The sequence below is a fragment of the Crinia signifera genome, chromosome 1, assembly GCF_055691185.1.
Source record: "Crinia signifera chromosome 1, ASM5569118v1, whole genome shotgun sequence".
Taxonomy (NCBI): Eukaryota; Metazoa; Chordata; class Amphibia; order Anura; family Myobatrachidae; genus Crinia; species Crinia signifera.
In genome coordinates, this window is record NC_139217.1 from 154,155,694 (window position 1) to 154,181,470 (window position 25,777).

General features: G+C 43.0%; 1 protein-coding gene across 1 annotated transcript in view; it reads right to left on the minus strand.

Annotated features, from left to right (window-relative positions):
- Positions 1 to 25,777, minus strand: part of TMPRSS9 (transmembrane serine protease 9) — a 117,628-nt gene that overhangs the window by 5,244 nt on the left and 86,607 nt on the right. Inside the window, exons 11-18 of the mRNA XM_083174840.1 lie at positions 16,744 to 17,089; positions 15,971 to 16,142; positions 14,804 to 15,075; positions 14,442 to 14,578; positions 13,920 to 14,367; positions 11,676 to 11,789; positions 9,478 to 9,649; positions 9,049 to 9,314 (exon numbers count right to left, since the gene is read on the minus strand). Coding sequence (XP_083030966.1) covers positions 9,049 to 9,314; positions 9,478 to 9,649; positions 11,676 to 11,789; positions 13,920 to 14,367; positions 14,442 to 14,578; positions 14,804 to 15,075; positions 15,971 to 16,142; positions 16,744 to 17,089 — 1,927 coding nt within the window. The remainder of the gene's footprint in view (positions 1 to 9,048; positions 9,315 to 9,477; positions 9,650 to 11,675; positions 11,790 to 13,919; positions 14,368 to 14,441; positions 14,579 to 14,803; positions 15,076 to 15,970; positions 16,143 to 16,743; positions 17,090 to 25,777) is intronic.

A 25,777-nucleotide genomic window follows, 5' to 3' on the forward strand; every position in this document is an offset into this window, starting at 1 on the left:
TATGTTTCCTCCTCACATGCATTCATAAACATAAAAACATTCAATGGTACAGGGGATGGTATGGACTCTCATCCTCTTATTTTGGTCCCCCAAAAGAGTAGACCAAAGAGTGCACAGACAGATGTATATCACCTGGCATCCCCAACAAATGTCCTGTGTTAGTCCAAAACTACCCCTGTGATATTTCTCCTTCTTGTCATGTAGAGGTCCTGAGCTAGATCCCGCTCCCTAAAGCTAACCATACATCTACAGATTTATTGTCCAATCTGGCTGGTTGGAACAAAACCCTGATAATGGATGAGAGCAAATGACCGTTGACCATTTGCTTTAAAATGATAGAAAACTGTCATTCAGATATTATCAGGTGTTTGTTCCAACCAGCCAGATCTCACAATAAATATGTAGATGTATGGCCAGCTTAAGTCATCTTTGTCTACTTTTAATTTAATAGACCACAATGGGAACGAGCATTGAAAATTTTCATTATCATACAAATGCAAATCACAGTATAACGCTATGGAATGTTTATTTCTCATTATTTCAGTGATTTCGCTCATACAGTATGTGAGAGAGAAGTGGGTTAAAGTCATTGAGTCATTGAGGTTCATGTCTGATTTTTTTTTCTTTGCTTATGCTCATTTGAGTGTTGGTGGCACTCACATTGGTGGTTTCCAAGTGAGCAGCAGGTGGCGCACTTGTTCTGTTTGTTTGTTTTACACAATTGTAGGTGCATGTTTTCTCAACGAAATGTATAAACAGTAGTGTGTATGAAGTATGAACATTTACCCAATTCCCTACCTCTCTTCACTGATCTCTATCCACACTCCCTCCCGTCCTCTTCGCTCCATCGCTGACCGCCGACTGACCTCTCACCTAATCACCTCCTCCCACTCCCGTGTCCAAGATTTCTCTCGCGCTGCCCCCCTGCACTGGAACAACCTCCCGCCACCCATCAGGCTATCTGATTCCCTTACCTCCTTCAAGCGCTCCCTCAAAACCCACTTTTTTCGACTAGCCTATCCCTCCTCCTAACCTCTTTTGATCCTCCTATCCTGCCTCCGTTCCCCTCCGTTCCTACTTATCCTATTGTATTTCGTTCGTCCACCCACCTATTTTTAGTATGTTAACTCTTATGAGCAGGGCCCTCCTTCCTCACGTACTCACCCTACCTCATTACCTCACCTGTGCTCCTGTCCTGTTCTTCCCTTCCTCTACTTCATCTTCGGTCTCCTTGACTATTTTGACACCTACTTCTGAACTGATGCTGATTTTAGTTCTACCAGCTATACCCCTATTTATACTGTATCTTTCTACACACCCTGTACGTTACCTTGTAATTTTTTTTTTGCTATGTACGGCGCTGCGGACACTTTGTGGCGCCTTATAAATAAACGTACTACTACTACTACTACTACCCAACTATTTGCAAATCGGCCCAATAATTGTGTAGTGTGTACTTAGGTTTAGTGTCTCCCAAGGACCAGATTTGAGTACTGGTAAATTTGGTATTTGAGATTTCTTGATGGATGTACTCTGTTGAATAATTAAAGATTTGTGCATCCTGTTGAAAACTTAAAGTAGTCCCAAAAGACATACTAAAAATGTACTGGCGTAGTTCACTCTATACTGAGACCTGATATATGTACTGATCTTACATGGCTCGATAGAGGTTGTACCTGACTATATGAAAGTGTGACTGACACATTTTGAACAATGATAAATCACCTGGCTAGTTTTGTATTCAATCTGGTAGTAAACAAGATGATTTGTAAAGTCTGTATCCACTAGGTCTCTTAAATTGGATATTCCCCCCCAACCGCTGGTTATTCCTTAATCTCAATGGAATGTATTGATTCTCTTGGAAGATGGTACCAATATTGCAAAATTATGTTTTGTGTTTGTAATAAAACTTGAGACAGTTGTAACAGTGACACACTAAATAGCCAATGTCCTTACAAACATTCAATCTATGGATTGTCCATTTTACCAACAGGTGTGCCAGGCAAGGCTGTAATTCGAGGTAACATTAGGCACAATTTAAGAAACTGTTAATAAATAAATAATAAGCAATACGTGAAGATGTAATGGAGAAGCTGAGGCTCATAAGGGAAAACTAGGGACTTTCCTGGTTCATCTGAAGCCCACAGTGTAAACTGAATTAATACCACTCACTACCTATTCACAATAGTGTTTGGGGTGTGTCTCCTCGGGAAACGGTCATCTGTCCGATCAGACTTAGGTCGACAGTCATTAGGTCAACCCCGGAAGGTCGACTGGCCCCAAGGTCGACATTAGTCAAGGTCGACATGGGTTTAGGTCGACAGTCATTAGGTTGACATGAGTTTTTCACTGTTTTTTGAGCCGACATGTGCCGACAGGCGGTATTTCATGCCCTACCATCCACTAGGGTGTGGTGGGAGAATAAAATAGTGTGCCGAGCGTATCAAGGCACCGTGCCCGAAGCATTGTGAGCGAAGCGAGGGGCTGCGGTTCAACTCCAACTGTGTCCATGTTGACTGCGTCGACATTCGGGTAAAAAAAAACTGAAAACCTCATGTCTACCTAATGACTGTCAACCTAAACCCATGTCGACCTTGGCCCATGTCGACCTTAAGTCATGTCAACCTTGACCCATGTCAACCTTTAACCCTGTAGACCTTGGGGCCAGTCGACCTTCCGGGGTCGACCTAATGACTGTAGACCTATGTCTGTTCTGACAGATGTACCGCTTCCGTCTCCTCCTACAACTGTTGCCGTATGCACTAAACATGGTACCACCATCTCAATTCCCATGGCTGTTCTGCACCATCATAGAGGTCTCAGGAAGACGATTATTAAAGTATCTGTATGATGGGCATTAAATAAAAATCCAGGAATCTGTGTCATCTGCATATTTTCGCATATCTGTTGTTCTGCATCAGGCCCAGAATGAAAACAGAGATGGGAATACAGCATAACCATATAAAGCTGAAAATGGAAACACTAACCTGAACATTAAATCACTGAAGATAACTATCGTTGCAAGGTGTGCTTTGTGTGAAACTAAAAAATAAAGGTAATGACCAGAAGAAGGGAGAGACTAGAAGGTTGAAGGAAGAGCAGAACGTGTTTATTGAGCAAGCAGGAGATAAAGTTATAATGGAAAAGAGGATTTGCCAAGCACGGTGTGTGTGTGTGGTGAGGGGCAGGGCAGGGTAGGTTAGGTTAGAGAGGCTCCAGTCACAGAGGGGAAGCACCAATGTGCCAGGAAAGGGTACAAATAGGGTACTTTCCATGGAGCCTGTCTGGAACCAGATACCAAATGGTATCAACTTTTAAACATTTTTTCTTTATAATAATTTTAGTTATGTTGCCCAATGGAACAGAGGGCACTTACATAGCAACATTCATGGAGCATTTAGAGACACTAGACCCTTGTTGGCCAACCTTGACACTCCAGCTGTTGTTGAACTACACATCCCAGCATGCTCTGCATCAGATTTAGCATGTATCCAAAAGAAGGTTATTATCCAAAAAAGCGCAGATTAACAAGATACAGCAGCTTATGATAAACACCAAGTGTCCTGTCAAAATAGACACTCAAAGGTTGTGACAATACGTGCAAAGAAAAAAACGGTGAGACCATAAAGCGCTACCCTTGTATGTTTAAATAAAATCACATATCTTAAGTTGAGGTGATGATCCAAAGAATTTTTCACGATTTCTCTGGGCACCTGAAATGATAGTAATGATATCCCAATTGAATGGGATTTTTTTGGGAGGTTTGGGGTATATCACCAAAAACAGCTCATTGTGCAGTATCCAGAATATACACAAATATTTTATTTCTATACAGGAAACTCACAAGAATAATTTGAAAAAAGACATATAATCACATCTTTATGGCACGGCTGCAGGAATATTCATCCACTCAGATCCAGGACTTGAGTTGTTCTTGTAGAGGGTCCAGGCACCGGTATCCCCAGTCCTCAATAAGCCCAGGATCAATGGAGGGTCGCAGTTCTGCCACAGGATAATTTCAGCATGTATCACACTTAATGCATTTCGGACTCCTTTGTCCTTCGTCAGAGTAAGTGTGATACATGCTGAAATTATCCTGTGGCAGAACTGCGACCCTCCATTGATCCTGGGCTTATTGAGGACTGGGGATACCGGTGCCTGGACCCTCTACAAGAACAACTCAAGTCCTGGATCTGAGTGGATGAATATTCCTGCAGCCGTGCCATAAAGATGTGATTATATGTCTTTTTTCAAATTATTCTTGTGAGTTTCCTGTATAGAAATAAAATATTTGTGTATATTCTGGATACTGCACAATGAGCTGTTTTTGGTGATATACCCCAAACCTCCCAAAAAAATCCCATTCAATTGGGATTAGGGGATATCATTACTATTATTTCAGGTGCCCAGAGAAATCGTGAAAAATTCTTTGGATCATCACCTCAACTTAAGATATGTGATTTTATTTAAACATACAAGGGTAGCGCTTTATGGTCTCACCCTCAGATTTAGCATGGCCAAATAGCAAAACTGAAGCAGGGCATGCTGGGATGTGTAGTTCAACAACAGCTGGAGTGTCAAGGCTAGCCATCAAGGCACTAGACCGAATGAGGGGTCTGATTCAGAGTTTATTGCTGATCAGCGAATTAGATCAAGCGATCATTGAATAACTGCACATGTATACAGATCGTAGCATGCATACACAAGGGTGAATAGCGGCAGAAATTGTGTAATGATTGTAAACACAATGTGGCTGGAGGTTGATTGACAGAAAAAATGCAGGCAGGACCAAGCGTTTGAAGAGATGGTCAGTACGGCCATGCTGCCGCAGGGCCATCATCCTCATTGATGTTAAGTTTCTGGTGCCAGTCTACTGGAAGTAGACAGAATGCTGGCATTGGTATTCTAAACACCAGCATCCCCACCACCCTCACTGAACATTAAGTCAATGATATCTGTATAATATAATAATAATAATGGTGGGATTATTTAATGTCTCATCCAAAACAAGTCCAGCATCCTCATATTCATATCCATTTTGGTTATCTTTTGGTAAACATTTTGATGTGGTGTTTCTCAGCCATTTTTATTTGACTGGACTATAGAGTCCCAATTGTGCTTTATCAACACTGCATTGGAAAGTCATATACCATGCCGGCCCTTACACTGCCTCCTTGTGTCCAATAATTGTAATTAAGAGAATAATTAAAATAACTGATTGTGGATTGGATCACATTGGACTCACACAGGCAAATCATTACAATACTATGGCGATTGAGAGATTTTATGCAATATTACATTACTTGTGAATGATGGGGCGGGAGTATGAACAGTACCGATAATGAGAAATTATGTATAGTGTATCTAATAATCATGAATATTCCCTTTGAAATTATGCTAATTTGATTCACCTTTTATTTAGAGCAGTGGCTCTCAAACTGGGTCCTCCAGACACCAAACATCTTACATCTAGGTCACGCAGCAGGAGCACAAGTGGCCTTGTTACTCACGGGCACTTAAAAAACTTTCATGGCTGGATCTATTATTTCACTTGTGAGTCTGTAAAGAGACCTTGAAGACATGAACTATTTGGGATCCCAAGGCCCGAGTTTAAGACCATAGGGCCTGATTTAGACAGCAGTCTATTATCAATACACTGCGCATGCCTGCTAGAGATAAACTCCTAGTTTTATCCTTTGCTAGCCGATTGCAAGGTGATTGAAAGGAAGCCGGCATCTCGAGGTGTTAACTGGCCGTTTAGTGGGAGTGCCTAGGAAAATGCGACTCCTAGCTACTGACCAGTGAAAAAAATCATTTGATGGTGAGCGGTTTGCTAATGGTTTTGGACATTTTCGGTCAGCTGCAAATTCTTTGCTAGCCGTACACCTCTATATGCACAGTGCGCGCATTTATTCACAAGGCAGGATTTTACTATAGCAGGGCAGCGTCTAAATTCACTCAGCATCGATCAGGTCTGAATCAGGCCCATAGAGAGACATTTCCTGAGAACAGCCTAGTGCATGTTACAATGCCATATAATGTTATTTTGAGGCAAACAATGCCTGGTGCATGACACTTCAATAATTTAAATATAAGATATCATTGTCTTTGTACCAAAACTATTATAGTTTTACCTGATCGCTGGACTGCAAATCTTCAGAGCCCAGCGATCAGGTAAACTCCGCCCAACACAAGCAAATTACCACCCCTCTGTTCGCAGCAGCAAGTAAGCCAGGACTTTGCTGACTGCCTTCGCATGCGAATGTGTAGTCATCCGTTAATCAGCAAGGCTGCAAATTTGCAGCCCTGCGTTCAGGTCTGAATTGGGCCCTTAGTACAAACAGAGAAAACTATCCTTCACCAGATGTGCAATGCAATCTCCTTGTAAATTCAAATCAGAATCAGCTTTATTGGCCAGGTATACTTGCATATACTAGGAATTTTGATTTGGATTGCTGTGCAACAGCCGTTTAGGTAACAGTTAAAACAGTACCTGGAGAAGAGATAAACTGGAGATAAAGTGGAAGGAGATAACGCACCAGCCAATCAGCTGTGCTTGAAATATGACAGTTGGAAGTTGATTGGCTGGTGCGTTATCTCCTTTCACTTTATCTCCAGTTTATCTCTTCGCCAGGCTTAATACATCTGCCCCAGTGTTCCCTGGGGATTGTAGACGCAGGGAACATATATTTGCTGAGCTGCACAGCACCTAGGCAGCCATCAGCGGTGTCACTGGTCATTGCAACAGCCAGGTAGGTAACAATATAAGAAGAGACAGTACAGTTATCACACAGAGAACACCTACCCGCCGAGCAGCACAGCGCCTAGGCAGGGACAGTACAGTTTTAGGTGGCTATGCAGGGAAGCGGTACATCTGTCAGAATGAACTTAGGTCTACAGTCATTAGGTCGACCCCACTAGATCGACTGGCAGGAAGGTCGACCTGACTTAAGGTCGACATGGGCCAAGGTCGACATGACTTAAGGTCGAATTTGCATAAAGGTCGACATGAGGAAGGTCGACTGGTCATAAGGTCGACATGGGTTTTTCACTGTTTTTTTATCCGAATGTCGACACAGTCGACATGGACACAGTTGGCAATGAGAATCGGACCCTCGCTTCGCTCGCGATGCTTCGGGCACGGTGCCTCACTGCGCTCGGCACACTATTTTATTCTCCCACCACGCCCTAGTGGATGGTAGGGCATGAAATACCGCCTGTCGGCACATGTCGGCTCAAAAAACAGTGAAAAACCCATGTCGACCTGATGACCAGTCGACCTTCCTCATGTCGACCTTTATCCAAATTCGACCTTAAGTCATGTCGACCTTGGCCCATGTCGACCTTAAGTCAGGTCGACCTTCCTGCCAGTCGACCTAGTGGGGTCGACCTAATGACTGTAGACCTAAGTTCATTCTGACAGATGACCGCATCCCCTATGCAGTGTGCGAGACAGGGGAGACACAGGGGTACATATGGCTGAGTGGCACAGTTCCTAGGCAGTCATTTGCGGCGCCATCTTGATCATGCTGCTCAAAGGCAGCAGTAAAAATAATAATTTTATTTATATAGCACTTCTCTTCCATAGCTGGCACGCCCTGCCAGCTTGTTGCTGGCAGGGTGTGCAACCAGTGATGGTACAGCATACAGGCTTTGAATATGTCCACTCCAAGTATTTCCTCATCCAGGCCACCTTTTCACCTTATATTGACAGCAGACCTCATTCAGACTCCTCTTACCCCATTATATTGACAACAGACCACCTCATTCAGACTCCCTTTGGCACCTTTATCCAGGCCCCAGTCTTAAATACTGAGCTTAGGCATGTCTCCTTCCATATCCTCTGGGGTGTTGGGTGCCCTTGACAACATTTCTCTACAACTATTGTTGCACATCCTTGGGTTCATTGAAGAACAATTACTTTTCTATTATGATGGACACAACGGTGTGATGGACACACAGGGGCGTAACTAACTATTTAGCGCCCCCCCGCCGCACGTTTATTCGGTGCCCCCCCCCCCCTTCTTACCCGCGGTCTGCGTCTCGCCCGGCTCTCTGTCGGGACCTTCCTGACGTCACGGTCCCTGCCGGCTCCTGCTGCTACAATGAAAACGAACTCTTAGAAAATGGCTGCCCCTGTGCTGCAGACAGAAAACTGTCTGCAGTATGGGGGCAGCCATTTTCTAATTGTCAGTTTTCATTGCAGCAGGAGCCGGCCGGGACCATGACGGTCAGGCAGGTCCCGGCAGAGAGCCGGGCGAGACGCAGACCGTGGGTAACTATAGCCCCGCAGCCCCCCCGGCGGCTCCCCCAATTTCTCTGCGCCCCCCCGCCACCGCGGGGGCTGTGGAGCTATAGTTACGCCACTGTGGACACACATAGCATAACCAATACACCTCATGGGGAAGTCTATGTGTCATGGACAAAGAAGGGCACTCTGTTCTATTAGTATGGTCAAGGTAAATGGTTTAGATTTAGGACCTGTGTCACCACCACTCCAGGAATTGCACATGGATACACCTTATAGCCTCAGCTGAAAGAAATCTGGCATATAAATTGATTTTGAAGTTCCCTGCACACAGAGAGGGGGGGCCCACCTGGAGTGCTGCACCAGGCTGCACAACAACAGTGGGCCAAAGCGCAGGGAGGACTTCTTAAAAGAAGCCTTTGTTCCTGCGGGGCTGCAATGCTTCACCTATATATTATGTTACAACACATAGGGGGGGTGTTGCTGCAGAATCTGTGTTTTGGTGGGGGGGGGGGGGGCTGTCTATTTTTACACAATTTCTAATGGTGGCCCTGCATGCACCCATACTTCAGCTTTACCTCTACAGTGTCCTGCTTTGACCAGTGCTGCAAAACAACATAAATCACTGGAAATCTGTCACTGTGGCCATTGTGCTGGTGATCTGCACCTATGCATATTCTGTGCTATATAAGAAACGGTTAATAAATAACTAAATATGCAATAGATAAGTCACTGGGAACGTAGCACAGATGTCAGAAAGGAGTGAGCTTCGACATGACAGTAATGTGCAGGTTGATTACCTCCTTCCTTAGTAGAGCCCCAGCCTGTGATGAAGCACTTTGTTCCCTCTGGGAAGCTGTGACTGGTGTCTGGGAGGCAGATAGGCTTGATAAGATTTGTGAAGGATAGGGTTGAGGGCAGCTCCAGAAGGGCCACATCATTGTCCAGTGTGTAGACGTTGTAAAAGGGGTGTTTGTGGATGCGGAAAATCTTCTCTACCCGTCCCTCTACGCCATTGAGGAAGGGGGTACCCAGGTATGCTGCCCATAGCTTGGGATCACTGTAACTGTGAATGGGAGAAAAGACAGCTATCATTTACTGCTACCCTGGAGTTTAATTCAGCTCCTCTTCTTTAGCCCTCTCTTACTTTACATCATTCTAATCCCCAATCCATCCTTATCTAATAGTCAGTAGCAATACACTATGCGGAAAGCCCTGCCAATAGCTACATGTCAAAGCAGTGGGCAGCAGACAGCAGCCATCGGTCCGAGATCAGCACTGCTCCACATTTGTGCTCCTTTCTCCGCAGCCACAGGCTAACTTGCCACGGCCATTCTCCTCGCAAGGAACCGCTGCCTCCCACTATCTTATTAAAAGGTAGTATAGGGGCTGAGCCACAATCTGGGGGAGAGAAAGACAAAAACAAGTGTTACATAGAAATATACCATATTTATAAAAGAAAAACAACTAAAAAAACATTTCTTTTTATCTGATTGATTTGTGTGTACTGACACAGCACCAACAAACATATACATCTACATTTACAAGGGGCATTTTAGGAGAGCAGAGGAACCACATGCCGCCTATACTACGGGCCCCCTCCTCTCTGATAGTGAATTATGGCTCAGGTCTACTGGGGACATCTCCAGAGGGGTAAGTATAATATATAGGTGATAGGTGTGTGGAGTGGGCTTCCGTGGATCCAGGTGCCTGAGTGCACCACACACGCACCCATTATAGAACTGTCTATACACATTTATGTTTAGCAGTATTGGAAGTGGACATTAAATACTCCTATGTATTGCTCATCATCTCCCAGATACCCCATTTGGAGAGACCCTCTGTCATCTATTATGATTATTTTTAACTCTGCAGTATACTGATCTTGGAAGATATCACTGTGGTATGCAGTCAGTATCCTTGCGGTCAGCATCTGGCGCAGGAATCCAGACTGCCATCAGAGGATCAGAAATCAAAATGATCAAGATGATACTAACAGCCGGCATCCCCATTGGAGAGTATGTGGGGTGGGGGTCAGGGTTCGGCTCTACTGGAGGGACATGGGGGGTGGGGGGTAGGCTGTAAGAAGGGAGGTTTAGGTTGGGCAAAGGGAGAGTAAGTATATTTAGCAGGATTCCCTCTTCGGGATGCCGGTCATCCATATGTATCCCATCACTATACATAAGTATGGCATTAATACTTATGACTTTAAACTATGCATTGGTTGCATATCCAAGTACCTATTGCTATTCTTGAACATTGATATTTCGAATTAGTACTAAACTAGATTTTCTTTGGCCAAAGCTGCCACCATCGACATCATATAGGGCCTTATTCTAGTTCACTCTTAGAGGCCAGTTCCTTCTCAAATGGACAAAACCATTATATATGTTGTTTGCTTATACACCCACCTCTGGCGCTCATGATAGCACACAAGCTCCAGGAGAAGGAAGGTGGGAGTTGGGCGTATCCTATCATTTTCTACCACAAAAGTTCCCTGCAAACTGGAATAGGGTGCCATTTGGTAACTAACCTGAAAGACGGCACCAGCAACACACCCCCTCGTTATCACCTCCAGTTACCCAGCAACCTTGAAAAGGGTCCCATTGGGTAACTAACCTGAGAGGTGGCACCAGTAACAAACCTCTTTATCAATTTTAGCCACCCTGCAACCTGGAAATGGGTGCCATTGGGGAAGTTACCTATGAGGTGGCACCAGTAACACGCCCTTCGTTATCACCTCCAGCCACCCCGCAAACTGGAAAAGGGTGTCATTGAAGAAGTGACAGGTGATGCAACACTGGTAAAACACCCTTTGTTATCGCCTCCAGGCACCCCGCATTAAAACTAAAATATGTGGGTGCATATTCTAGAGAATTGTGTGCTCATTATTGTTGTACACATACTGTAATTCTACCTGCTACTATCAACATTTTCATTAATATCCATGGCAATTGAAGCTGCTGAATAACTTGCCTATCATTTAAGGGGTGTACACGCGGTGCAATTTGGTCAGACGATTGTTGACTAGATCATCAATATCACCTTGAAGGTTAACCAGAATCACCACATGTGTACACAGTGGGTGATAGCGATGCGCGGCCCTGCAGCATCAGTATTGCCAGTCTAAATAGACTGTGCCGGGAAGGCAATATTCACTAAGCCATCTGTCACAGTAGGGATGGCCATTCGGTCATGCTGTGCCATCGATGGAGGGAAACCATCTGGTGAGTGAGGCAGGAAGTAGTTAGCCGTCTTTTCTCTAGCAGCTAACTACATCTTGATTAAGGACGTGGCTTAGTGAGAATCGCAGAGCCGAGTCCTGTGTGTACACTCCCTTTACTTGTAGTCTGCAATTTGCAATACGCAATAAGATAATACAGCTAGGGTACTAAAACAATATAACGGAGGTCACAACAACACTCACCACAGTTCTGTTCATCAGAGCCATTGTTGCAGTCTGCGATACCATCACACTCTGGGTTTGTTTTGCTGATGCAGAGTCTGTTGGAGCATTTATATGTGGAAGATGTGCATGGCACTAAGAGACGATAAGGAAATCACCAATATAATATCTATTAACTAATATCACTTTTGGTAGATTCACAATCATTTGGTTTCTTCATATTTGTTGCTTCTAACGGACGTTTCCAGGTTTAGGCAGCACTTATGCATCCAACAGACTCCTGACTAAATGCTATGACCCCTGAAAATATTTGATATAGCCATCCTACACAGTGGCCTATGGGCCTGATTCAGACCTGACTGCTACTGTGAGAACTTGCGGTGGACTGTGAGAAGAAAGCCGCTGCCCAGACAGGAACCGCCCCATGCAAAATTGCCAGAGAATTACGAATGAATTGCTAATTGTGATCCACTCGCAAATCCACCCAAATTTCTAAACTATCAAAAAATTTTTGCTATCTGTGCAAATGTAAGTAACCCTGAGGCCTCCTTTAATAAATGACTGAGGTGGATATTCTCACCTTTAACTGATCTCACATGTTTAACCTTTGCTAGTTATACTTAGAACCTATAGGGGTAATGTTTCGTTAATGGAACTACCGGAATTTCACTCTATCTTATCTCAAACGACTAACATGTTGCCTGTTCTTAAATCAGCTCGTTTACAGGAAACCCATTTAAGTCGAATAGAACTTATATTTCTCCTGCTCACAGGAAACATTTTGTAGAATCAAAGTCAGAAGATTACTTCAAGTACTTCTGTATTGCATAATTTATGGCAATGCAGAAAAATAGGTATCTTTTAGAATAGGTTTTTCGGCCACTTAAACTCAGTTTAAGGAGCTTGCAAAAAGGGTTGTAGATTTTCTTTTTGTGGAAATAACCTCATGAAATCTAAATTCCACATTGGGTAATTGTATATCTAGCTGTCCTTGTATGGAGACTAAGCAGATTATATTAAAACATGGAGTTTTCTATCCTCCCCAACCTTAGGAGGGTGAAAAACTTTTTTATTTGAGACTCTATCATGAAAAGGAAATGGCTACTTTTAATCTGCAAAAATGGTTCTTATGCTGGATGCACACTAAAATTAAAATCTGGTATGTATAGGAGCAAATGACAATCAACCATTTGCTCCCAAAAGCTGGAAAATTGACAAAAATGGTTGTTCAGATAAATTGAATAGTTTTAACCAATTTGTCTGATGTCCATTTTGTTTGTTGTCCAGAGGACCAAGGTTGGGAATGTCCACTTTAAATGTTCTTCCATTCTTCACTTCATAATAGTTATTATTGCTCTATGCATTGTTGTCCCCCACCCCTTCTGTTTCTCTTCCTTATCTCCCACTAACATTATGGTATTTTTTTCAGTGCTTATATTCTTCTACATGCAATAAATGAACAGCGGTCGGGAAACCAGCTGTTGTTTGCATGGACACAGTTTATCACATGGAATAAAAATACTTTTTTTTTTATCAACTCTGAGTGCCGGTTCATACCCACACACACTGATTAATGTTCAAATTGAATGAACTGTTGATAGTAATCCCAGGATGCTCACTTTTGTTCCTTTGCATCAAAGATGGGGTGGGTAATACATATATACAGTGGATAAGAAGCACATACTACTGCTGGCCTTTTCGGTTTCTCTATAGGCAATATCATTTTTTAGGTTTCTCATTGTGTAGATCAGAGTCCCAAGATAGTGCTTAATTAAAATGACTATATTTGGAACTAAAACTTAGAGCAACAACCTTTTTGACTTAAAGTTGGAGATTGCTTGCTTAAACCTGCCACATACTGTTGCTGCTATTTCACAAATAGTTTATGAATGAATAACTGACCCTCCAAAGCAATATGTAATATATGTTGAGTATAGTAAGAGCACCTTCATGTATATACAAGATAATTACACTTTTATGCTGATATACCTTTTAGGCGGTTGGGTATAATAATTTGTATCATGTAGTAACAGTATTGCAAAATAGATACTGTTGACCTGGTGGTAGTCCAAGGGTCATATCCTTGGCAAGCTCTAAAAAAGGTTGGCCGACCAATCTGTGATGGTCTGTAGATGAAGCCTTGTCTGGTGTTTCAGAGCTTGCAACAGGCAGATCTGCACCTTCCTCTTCTCTATGCCCTATAGTCTCTGTAACCAGTAAATCAGTAGTAGTTCCACATATGAACTAAACTAAAATTGCAATTACCTGGTCTTTGAGTGGGTCTGGGTGGTTCAGTGATCCTTGGAGCAGTAGTGCTAGTCTTGGCAGTAGTTGTCCTTTTGCTAGTAGCTTTGGTTGTAGTGGACTTTGGGGTGCTTTTTGTAGTTTTCATTTGAGATGTAGTAGTCCTAGCTACTGTTGTTGTCCTTCGACCAGTAGAAGTTGGTGGTCGGATAGTTGATGTTTTTGTGGTGGTGGTGCTGGTGGTGGTGAAAGTAGTAGGAGACTTTGTAGACTTGGGAAGGTTCATACCACTATCAGTAGTCCTCAGTACAGGAGCCACAGTGTCCAATATCCAGTCCTTAAGTTTTGTAACTCTGCTATAAACGCCTGGCTTTTTTGCTTGGGCACATCCAATACCCCAACTTACAATACCAGCCAAAAAGAAAACACCTGGACTCTCTTCACATGCTAGTGGTCCCCCGGAATCTCCCTTTGAAAATATACAATTTGAGTCAGTAGCCAAACTCTTACCATATCGTAATAAAGAATGTATGTTAATCTCACCTGGCAGGAGTCCACCTTTCCATCTAAGAATCCTGCACATATCATCCTTTCGGTTATAGAGAAGTTATAGAGGACACTGCATATTTTCTGGTCAATGATACCCACAGATGCTTTCTGAAGAACCTCAGGCTTAGACACTGCACAGAAGATAGCTACTGTAATTCATATTGTTATATACATAGGGGAAGACGAAATGGCACAGGTATAGAGAAACAGAAGCCCACTAGTTCACATGCCCCTAACTATGTATGAAGTTCCAATAGGACACGGCTTGTCATAATCCACAGTGTGGGCACAAAAGATTCATAACAACATTACAGTCTTTCCCAAATTATTTCTTCCAGTAAATATGCCATTCCTACCATTTCCTTCTTTGATGTTGCCCCATCCAGAGATCATGCACTTCCAACCAGCTGGGAATTTCTGCAAGGCAGAAGGAAGACACACAGGCTGTACAAACTTATTAAAAGTCAGGGGACTCATCAGTTCCACCACGGCCACATCAAAGTCCAGGGTCAGTGGATTGAAGTGAGGATGTTGGATCACCCTCTTCAAACTGGTCTTCACAGCCATGGTGTCTGCTCCACTAAGTGCAGTGGAGCCCATGTGAGCAGTGACTTGGTCCAACTTAGTTCTGAAGATACGAAGAACAGAATACAGGTTCATTAATAATGACTTGGAATATATATTTCAAGGAAAGTACTGTGGCTGTCAACATTTTAATGTCACGTTTATGAAAGGAAGTCCTTTTTCCTCATATCAGGTTTCCAAAATGATGTGCATGATATTGTACAAAATTGCTTGATAACCCATCAATTATCAGATGTATTCTATACCTTAACAACCAGGCCATTTCCTCCTGATATTTGCAATGGCTGTCATTTTAAAATGTAATTTAAACTGAGGTATAATTCAGTAGACTTTTTCTGCATAAAGGACTCAAATCATGTTTGTACAGGGCAATTCAGATATGCTTGGGTGAATTCCCAAGTGCTGTTGCCCATTATACAGGAGATGCTAAAATCTGTTACATTGCTGCATCAGGAGCAGAGGCGTAACTCTGGGAGGCAATGGAGTCATCTGCCTCCGGGCTCCTGCTCCAAAGGGGGCACCTCTCCTCCCCTGCAAGTTTTAATCAGTTCATTGTAAGTCAATATCGCTACTGTGGCTGACCATAAATGTCACACTCTCTTTATTTTAAACATATTATACATAACATGCATTGCATACATACATACATACATACATACATACATACATACATACATACATACATACATATATTTATATAAGGTGCTATGTGTGTGTGTGTGGCACCAAAATTTATCTTGCCTCCGGGCAACTGGGACAAACTTACGCCACTGATCAGGAGGTCATAACACATTGTCGATGACAGAATACCATAGTTACTTTTGATGTTCACACAGAGGAATGGATTCTTGCAGTTTTAGCCTTTTCTATCTCAGCCCATTCCTTTAACAGCTAGCTGCGGCCCTCATAACTGATGTAGTAATGCAGAGAATACTTACTGGTTGAAGCAATGAGCCGCAGAAACCAACCACCGATCCCCAATTATTGTTGCTCCACAGAAATGATGGGCACCTTCCTTCAGGCTTGCTTGCCATGGGACTTCCCCTCTCACAGCATCTAATCCTCCCACTATTTTGTTGGGTTTTGTTATCATAGGACGGCTGCCACATTCTGCAATGATTATAATTACTTCTTATTATATAACAACTACTTGGTACACACACCACAGCATCTGTGCGATACCAAGCTTTGTAACTATATTTCCTTTTGATATTTTTAATAAGCTGTCTGCATGATTATAAGGGCCCATAAATGATAGCAGGGAACAGGAACTGCAATGGGATTTCAGAGATGGCGAGTGCTAGAATGAAAACTAAAATCTGTTGTTAGAATACAAAAAAAGAGTGTGCTCTGTTGTTTATCTAAAGTGCTATTGCATTAAATATCTAATGTATAGTTTTCGGTTAGACAGACTGGTTTTACAAGTGGTGCAAAATCGGACTGAAACAAACTACTCTCCACTGTCTGAGAACAGGTTTGGTGGCATGTGTAAACCAATGTAAAAATGTACAGTTGTATGAGCACAATACAATAAGTTAGATAGATTTCATTGGCTAAAAATGCCTTCCATTGATGAATTATCTCCAAATATCAAAGTCTGCTGCCTTTCAGTCTGTTAGTCTGCCTTCTCAGGGAGTAGTCTTACAGCTCTCAGATCAATAGTTTCCACACACCAAACATTTAGTTTTTTTTTTTTACTTAGACTACGCACCTTGAGGCTTGGATGTGCTGAGGGGTTTCTGAGTTGGTTTTGCTGTCATGGTGCTGCTGCCGCCCGGCTTAGACTTGGTTGTGGAATACTTAGTCAGTGGCCGAGCAGTGGTGGCTTTTGGGTTTGTGGTCTTCTTTATACTACTGGTGGTAGTGATGAAGCTTGTATATAGTTCCAGTAAGGCGGGTGCTGAGATGACATCTTGAATCCAGTTTCTAACCATGCTTACTCTCACATAGACCCCAGGTCTTCTGGCCTCAGCACATCCCACTCCCCAGCTCACAATGCCTGCCAAAAAGAATTTGCCTGAGGCTTCCTCACAAACCAGAGGTCCCCCTGAATCACCCTGTAAGGATACATTGTATGCTGTTATTTTATCTATTGATAATTTGTGAACATTTAATATTTTAGTGCAGAATATTGATTGGCTAATTGTAATTAAATGATTAAAGTATATCAATATGAATATCTTATTTAAGATACAGTCATAACTTCTTTGTGAGCCAAGTTGCCCATTTTAGAAGCTACAACCCTTAGGACAAGCTACAAGTCCTGATAAAAATAAAGTTATCAGTAATGGGCCTGTTTCAGAGGTGGACACATTACCAATATTCATGTAGCTCAGTGGTTCCCAAACTGTGTGCCTAGGCACCCTGGGGTGCCTCAGGACACTTGCAGGGGTGCCTTGGGTTGGTGGACCAGGATCAATTAATATTATTTATGGTCAATGTACCAGGAAAAACCAGTGCTGGTGGCTGCCAATCATAATATACGTGTACAAACAGGAGCAAATCCTGCCCCTCACCAGATAACTGTGACATATAAACACAGTGCACTTAATGTAATATTTTTTTTCTGAATTTCTCGATAAGAAGATTTTTGGCCTAGGGGTGCCTTGAAAATATTTTGATGCTCTAGGGCGCCAAGATTCAAAAAAGTTTGGGAACTCCTGATGTAGTTGAACATGTGCAAATATTCCTAAAAACTCCTACAGCACACACATCGCAATGTGTGTATTCACAAAGACATGGCATCATAAACAATAATCATTTTCTATATATAGCGTTTTTCTCCTGCAAGACTCAAAGTCACTTTTACAGACATCAAAACGATAGTAAAAAGGATTTAGAATCACTGCAAGTACAATACTACAGAGACAAATGCTGGAATTTCAGGGGAGGGGCAGGGCTTAAATGATGTAAATCGTGTCATTTTAGCTCCACCCCCTTACAGGAGACCCTCTAGCCCACGGGTGTCAAATCCGGCCCGCCAGACCTCGTCATGTGGCCCGCGCGAGGAGATAGCACGTAGGGTCAGTGTGTCTAAAACAGGAGTGCTGCGGGCCGCGTCCACGTCCGCCTTACCTGTTCCTCCACTGTCGGTGGCCATGTTCCTGTAGGCACATATGTATGCGGCTACAGAAACATGGCCGCCGGCCTCCACGGCTACGTGGAGGAGGGCCCGGCCGCCTGTTCCCTCTGATGCCCGGCAGTGACAGACACTGGGTGGGACGTCATGACGATGACGCCGCCCGCCCATGCATCTGTAGAGAAGTAGGAGCAGACAGGGAAGCTGGACCGGGAGTCGGGGACAGTGTGGCCGCAGCAAGCAGTGAAGAAAAGCTGGAAGCCGCAGCAGCTGCAGGACAGACGGAGAAACAGTAAGTGAGGATGAGGATCACACTCACAATAAAAAAAAATATATATATCTGCTGTTTCCTGAGGTGTCCCCGTGTATAATAATAATAATGCCATGACACCACAGGCTGCTCCTCCTATATAATCATTTATGTGTCATGGCATTTCTTTTATTATATTATACAGGGGGAGCAGCCTGTGGTGTCATGGCATTCATTTTATATTATACAGGGGGAGCAGCCTGTGGTGTCATGGCATTCATTTTATATTATACAGGGGGAGCAGCCTGTGGTGTCATGGCATTATAATTATACAGGGGGACCTACAGATACAACCGGCCCTTTGAGGGTGACCAAACTGTTGATGCGGCCCCCGATGAATTTGAGTTTGACACCCCTGCTCTAGCCCATATACATATTTTGTGATGGCTAGGTTATAAACTACAATGGTTATCTATTTATATTTTGTTGTATTATTATATATAGCTATCCCAAATAATTAATGAATAATAGGCCAATAGGCGGCATACTTGTGCAGTGATGACTGCACTGAAATTAGCGGATGTTGAAACTGAAATCTAAATTGCAGTGTAAAAATAATGCAGCCAGTATTTACCCTGCACAGAAACAAAATACCTCACACAAATCTAACTCTCTCTATACATGTTACATCTGCCCCACCTGCAGTGCACATGGTTTTGCCCATTTTGAGAACAAATTTGGGTACTTGTGTACTTTCACGGCTCCCATCGCATGCCAAATGTAGTGGCATGCGATGGCATGCGATGGCATGTGATTTTTGCAGTTTTTAAGCAATTTTTTTTAAAAATCGCATGCGATCGCACACAAATGGTGGGTGGAGGAGGTGAGAGGAGGTGAGAGGGAGGCTGACGCTGCCAAGTCCGGCCCCTTTTCACAAAAAGTCAGCGATTTGCAGGTCTCCTTTAAGGGGGTGGGGCTAAAATGACACGATTTACATCATTTAAGCCCTGCCCCTCCCCTGAAATTCCAGCATTTGTCTCTGTAGTGTTGTACTTGCAGTAATTCTAAATCCTCTTTACTATGGTTTTGCAGGAGAAAAATGCTAAGGCTCTTATTCAGACCTGATTGCAGTACAAATTTGGGTACTTGTGTACAATCACGGCTCCCACGATGTCCATCGTATAGTAAAAAATTGCATCGCATCGCATGCGATGCGATCGCATGCGATTTTTAACAGAAATGCATCCAAATGCATTGAAATTAGTATCAAACATGTTCAATGGCCCCCAAATGTAATTTTTGAGGCTGTACCACCACCACTATCAACGCGAACCCGAAGCGCAGCGAGCCCGCGAGGGGTGGCGGTACGCGTCCTACGACCTTTTCATACCCCCACTATCCATGTCGGCGTGGAGTTGAGAATAGAAAGTGTGGCGAGCACAGCGAGCCACCGAGCCCGAAGCGTGGCGAGCGCAGCGGACACCTGTGAAGCCCGCGAGGGGACGCGGATACCTGTGAAGGTATCCGTGTCCCCTCGCGGGGCTCGCTGCGCTCGCCACGCTTCGGGCTCGGTGGCTCGCTGCGCTCACCACATTTTCTATTCTCAACTCCACGCCGACGTGGATAGTGGGGGTATGAAAAGGTCGTAGGACGCGGGCTCGCTGCGCTCGCCACGCTTCGGGTTCGCGTTGATAGTGAGGGTGGTACAGCCTCAAAAATGACATTTGGGGGCCATTGGACATGTTTGATACTAATTTCAATGCATTTGGATGCATTTCTGTTAAAAATCGCATGCGATTCGATGCGATTTTTTACTATACGATGGACATCGTGGGAGCCGTGATTGTACGGAAGCGGTCATCTATTAGAATGAACTTAGGTCTACAGTCATTAGGTCGACCCCACTAGGTCGACTGGCAGGAAGGTAGACCTGGCTTAAGGTCGACATGGGCCAAGGTCGACATGACTTAAGGTCGAATTTGCATAAAGGTCGACATGAGGAAGGTCGACTGGTCATAAGGTCAACATGGGGTTTTTCACTGTTTTTTGAGCCGACATGTGCCGACAGGCGGTATTTCATGCCCTACCATCCACTAGGGCGTGGAGGAGGTTATTAAAGCTGTGGCGAGCGAAGCGAGCCACCGTGCCCGAAGCATTGCGAGCAAAGAGAGCGATGCGAGGGTCCGATTCTCATTGCCAACTATGTCCATGTCGACTGTGTCGACATTCGGATAAAAAAACAGTGAAAAACCCATGTCGACCGTATGACCAGTCGACCTTCCTCATGTCGACCTTTATGCAAATTCGACCTTAAGTCATGTCGACCTTGGCCCATGTCGACCTTAAATCAGGTCGACCTTTCTGCCATTCGACCTAATGGGGTCGACCTAATGACTGTAGACCTAAGTTCATTCTGACAGATGTACCGATTGCGATTGTACACAAGTACCCAAATTTGTACTGCGATCAGGTCTGAATAAGAGCCTTAGCATTTTTCTCCTGCAAAACCATAGTATAGAGGATTTAGAATTACTGCAAGTACAACACTACAGAGACAAATGCTGGAATTTCAGGGGAGGGGCAGGGCTTAAATTATGTAAATCGTGTCATTTTAGCCCCACCCCCTTAAAGGAGACCCGCAAATCGCTGACTTTTTGTGAAAAGGGGCCGGACTTGGCAGCGTCAGCCTCCCTCTCACCTCCTCCACCCACCATTTGTGTCATTCACTAAAGTAGGTAAGTATGGTTCACAGACTTATAACTGGTAAGCATTGGCCAATGGTTCAGCGATATATCAGCAGTTTGATTGAATGGCCGATATATTGGCCAGAGTGTACGCAGCATTAGCCTATATGCTTCTTTCAAGATGTGTATATGTTGCACCTAGCATACTGTAGGTAGAAAGTAGAAGAGAATCATTGTAAATCTGGTGAATTTGCTGCTTAAGCAGAGGTGTATGCAAAGACGCTTATGCAAGAAGCATGAGACTTTGGAAATACAGTGATTACTAAACAGTGATTTTAGGTGAGTGCTTTTGATTTATACCTAGCACCTTCTTCAATATGTTGTGGACATGCCCCTTTCTGTGGTATGGTACCATTCGAAACAGTGCTTGGTATTACTGCAGAACGTTTGTTTTGTTTGGTCTGAAGTTAATCATTTAGATCCACACATTAAATCCTGCAGTAGTTGCCAGACCATGGGCACAGCTATTTTTTGCTCTCTAGTTAATGAAGCGACATAAATTGAAAATATAAAAATGGCTATATATAGGCGTACCATACTATCCCTTTGAAATGGGGCACTCATGAAATACACAGGTTCTGTGGCTGGCTAACTTCAAGCCTTTTACGTGAGTTTTTTTTTTTTTAAATATAGTCTTTTTATTTAATTCTCATTTTCATTTTTATACATATATAAATATAAAGAAGCATACACAGTTTACTCACATACATAACAAAATACTTGTTAATAAGTACAAAAGACATACACACAATACACCTATAAAAAGACATTTCATTTGACATATTACATTACTACCATACCCCACCCGCCCCCCACCCACCCCCCCCAACCCCACCAGAGAATTGTCTATCTATTCTTTATCCTCCCCTAATCCTGTCCCACCATTCCTCCCATTAATTTCTAACCACAGTGTATTTTTTAAGTGCTATGATTGTACATATTTACTTGTGTCTATTCCCCGTTATAATGTTTTGACTTAATCCATATATCCCATATTTGGTGAAATTTCTGTATATTTCCTCTCTTCGTGTACATATACCTTTCATGTGCAATTGTGCTATTAACCAAGTTTATCCATTGTTTAATATTTGGGCTTTCATGTGCCAGCCACTTCCTTACTATCAAAACCTTTACTAGTGAGACTAGATTCATTATACATTGTGTTTGGAATTTATTTGTGCCCATTTGTGTTTTACAACTTAATATACATACTTTTTCATTCACCACGCTTTCTCTAACACCTATTTGTCTAATTTTTTGTCCTACTACTTGCCACAATTTTTGTATATGTCTACATTGCCATATCATATGTAGGAACGTTCCCTGTTCTAGGCTACATTTTGGACACAAATCATTTTTGCTATTGTCATATTGTCTTAGTTTAACCGGGGTCACATACACTCTATGTACGATAAAAAGCTGAATTTGCTGAAACCTTATTGATGTCGTTGCCTTCATTGGGGAGGCAAGGGCGTTCCCCCATTCCTGGTCACTAATATTTCCTATATCCTTACTCCAATCATTCCTATTTTTTTCTAACTGGCTGTTTTTAATATTTTCCAAAAGTATTTTGTATATCCCTGAGACCTTTATATTTTTCTTAGGGTCTAGCATTTTTTTTACCGGGGACTCTTGTATATTTACATTCTCTCTTCCATATGTCGCACTGAGCCCATTTCTTAATTGGAGATATCGGAAAAACATATTTTTATCTATGTTATATTCTTTTGCCAGCTGCTCAAAAGTCTTAATCCTCCCACCTTCATATACTTGGTGGATTGCTCCTATACCATACCGCCCCCAACATACTTTAAGTTCCTTAGTCCTCAATCCACTATTTTCACCCTTAGTCCTGATAGCCCAAATTGAAGTTTCGGGATCCACTCCCTCATATCCCAATAATTTATTCGTTTGATCCCATATTTTCTTTGCCTGTTTGATCAGTGTTTTTTTTTTTTTTGTTTTTCCCTTACAATTATCTAAAAGGATATGCTTTGGGGAGTCTCCCTCTCTGGCCTGGTTCACAAGTTCTTTCAAGTTTTCATCCCCATCTTCCATTAACCATCTCTTCAGATGCCATAATTGTGATGCCATATAATATAGTTTGAAATGTGGCAATCCTAAGCCCCCTTGCTTTTTACTTCTATTTAATGTATCTATTTTTATTCTTGCCCTTTTGTTTCCCCAGATAAAAGTGGAAGTTATACTATCCAATTTTTTAAAGATCTTCATGGGTATGGGCACAGGCGACTGTTGAAAAATATATAACATTTTTGGTAAAACCACCATCTTCACCATATTAACCCTCCCTGATATGGATAGGGGCAACTTAACCCAAGATTTAGTTTTTCCCTGATACCATATTATCATAGGGTCCAAATTTAACTTAATAAAGTTTTCCGCACTATTTGATATGTAAATACCCAGATACTTCATACTTTCTGTCCATTTCAATACACCTCCTAATATTATACTTCGGGGACTCTCTCCACGATGTGGCATTACACTGGACTTATCCCAGTTGATCTTAATTCCTGATTTTTCCCCGAACTCTTCTAGTATTGATAATACAATTGGTATTTCCCTCCTCTGGTCGGCCAGGTAAATCAACATATCATCTGCATAAGCAGATATAATCTGCCTATTACTTGAACCCTCAGTTCGACCCAAGCCCCTTAATTCGGAATTTTGCCTTAAGGCGCATGCCAATGGTTCTATCGCGAGGTTGAACAAGACAGGGGACAGGGGACACCCCTGTCTCGTTCCCCTCCCGAGCTCGAATGATTTCGTCACGTATCCATTGACCTGGACTCTGGCTTTGGGCGTCGCATATAAGGCCTTAATCCAGTTAATACACTTCTCTCCGAATCCGAATCTTCTAAGTACCTCCCATAGGTATCCCCACTCTATACTATCATATGCCTTAGCGGCATCCAGTGATAGAATGGCGGCCTCCCCCCCCATTGTTTGGTCTATCTGGGTATTTACATAAAACCTACGAATATTGATTGCAGTGCTCCTATCTTTTCGAAAACCCGTTTGATCCTCGTGAATAAGTTTTTCCGCAGCCGCCTCTATCCGTTTTGCTATCACTTTGGCTAAAATTTTTGCGTCCATATTTATCAAGGATATAGGTCTGTATGCATCCATAGAGCTTGGGTTTTTATTCTCTTTTAGAATCAAAACTATCATGGCCTCCCCCATTGATTCAGGAAGTTGCCCTCTCTGCATACATCTATTTAGTAACTCTGTGACTTTAGGGGTCATTTGGCTACAAAATTTTTTATATAGTTCGGATGGTAATCCATCACACCCTGGTGCTTTCCCTCCCGGGGATGTATTTATGGCGTTCTTAACCTCTTGTTCTGTGATAAGGCCCTCCAATATTTCTCTGTCCTCCTCCTTTAGTGTGGGAACCTTAATTCCCCGCAGGAACATTGCTATCTCCTCTTCCGTGCTTGAGGATGCGGTTGCATAAAGGTCTGTGAAATACTGAAGGAAGGCTTCTGCTATTTGCGGAGTTGTCTCTGCCATACTTCCGTCCTTTCTACACACCTGGATTATGTTATTCGATTTATTTTTCTCCCCCCTAGCTAATTTTGCCATGAAGCTACCTGGTCTATCGTATGTTATATACCTATTATGTGAAAGAAAGGATTCTTGTCTCACTGCACGCTTCTGGACTTCATCCATCCACGCAGCATTCGCCTTGACCCACTCCCTTTTTGCCTCTTCCGTTCTATCCTGCCAATATTTCTCTTCCATGGCCTTGCTGGTTCTTTCAGCTTCTACATTTTTTTCCCTAGCCCCTTTTTTAATTTGTGAGATCCTTTTTATAAGGGCACCCCTCATGGCAGCTTTACCAGCATCCCACACTATATCTTCCGATGCTGTTCCTTCATTAACGTGGAAATAATTCTCCCATTCCTCTATAATCTCAAGACCAGCACCCATCTGCTCCAGCCAAGATGGGTGGCACTTCCACATTCGCCTGCCCCTATCTAGTTGGTCTTTGACTTGGACCATGATGGGTGCATGGTCTGAGATCCCTCTTGCCATGTATTCCACCCGCTCTATCAGAGGGAACAGGGTATCATCCATAAATGCCATATCTATTCGAGAGAAGGACTCGTAGGAGTGTGAGTAACAGGAGTATGTCAATGTTTTAGGGTGTTTCTCCCTCCACCAGTCCCTCCAACCTATATCCTCCATAAACCGGTGTAACCCTTTATTCCCACCCTGAACATTCATATTTCCCTTCCTCCATCTATCCAGGCTAGGATTAAGTACATTATTTAGATCCCCCAAACAGAGTACAGCGGCCCCCTCTGACTTTGCAGCGAATTCCACCGCCTTTTTCAATACATCGTACCGAAATGGCGGAGGAATATACACTGCCATAATACATATCTGGGTATTGTTCAATTGACCATGTAAAAAAACATATCTTCCCAAAGGGTCTATTTCCTTTCTTTCACATATAAAGGGAACATTTTTATGTATTATAACGGACACGCCCCTTGCAGCATTTGAAAAACAGGAATGATACACACTGCCCACCCATGCCCTTTTTAGGGCCAAAACTTTTTCCCCCACCAGATGCGTTTCCCCTAGACATACAATTTGTGCCCCATCTTTCTTGATTTGGTTCATCACCATAGCTCTTTTAATC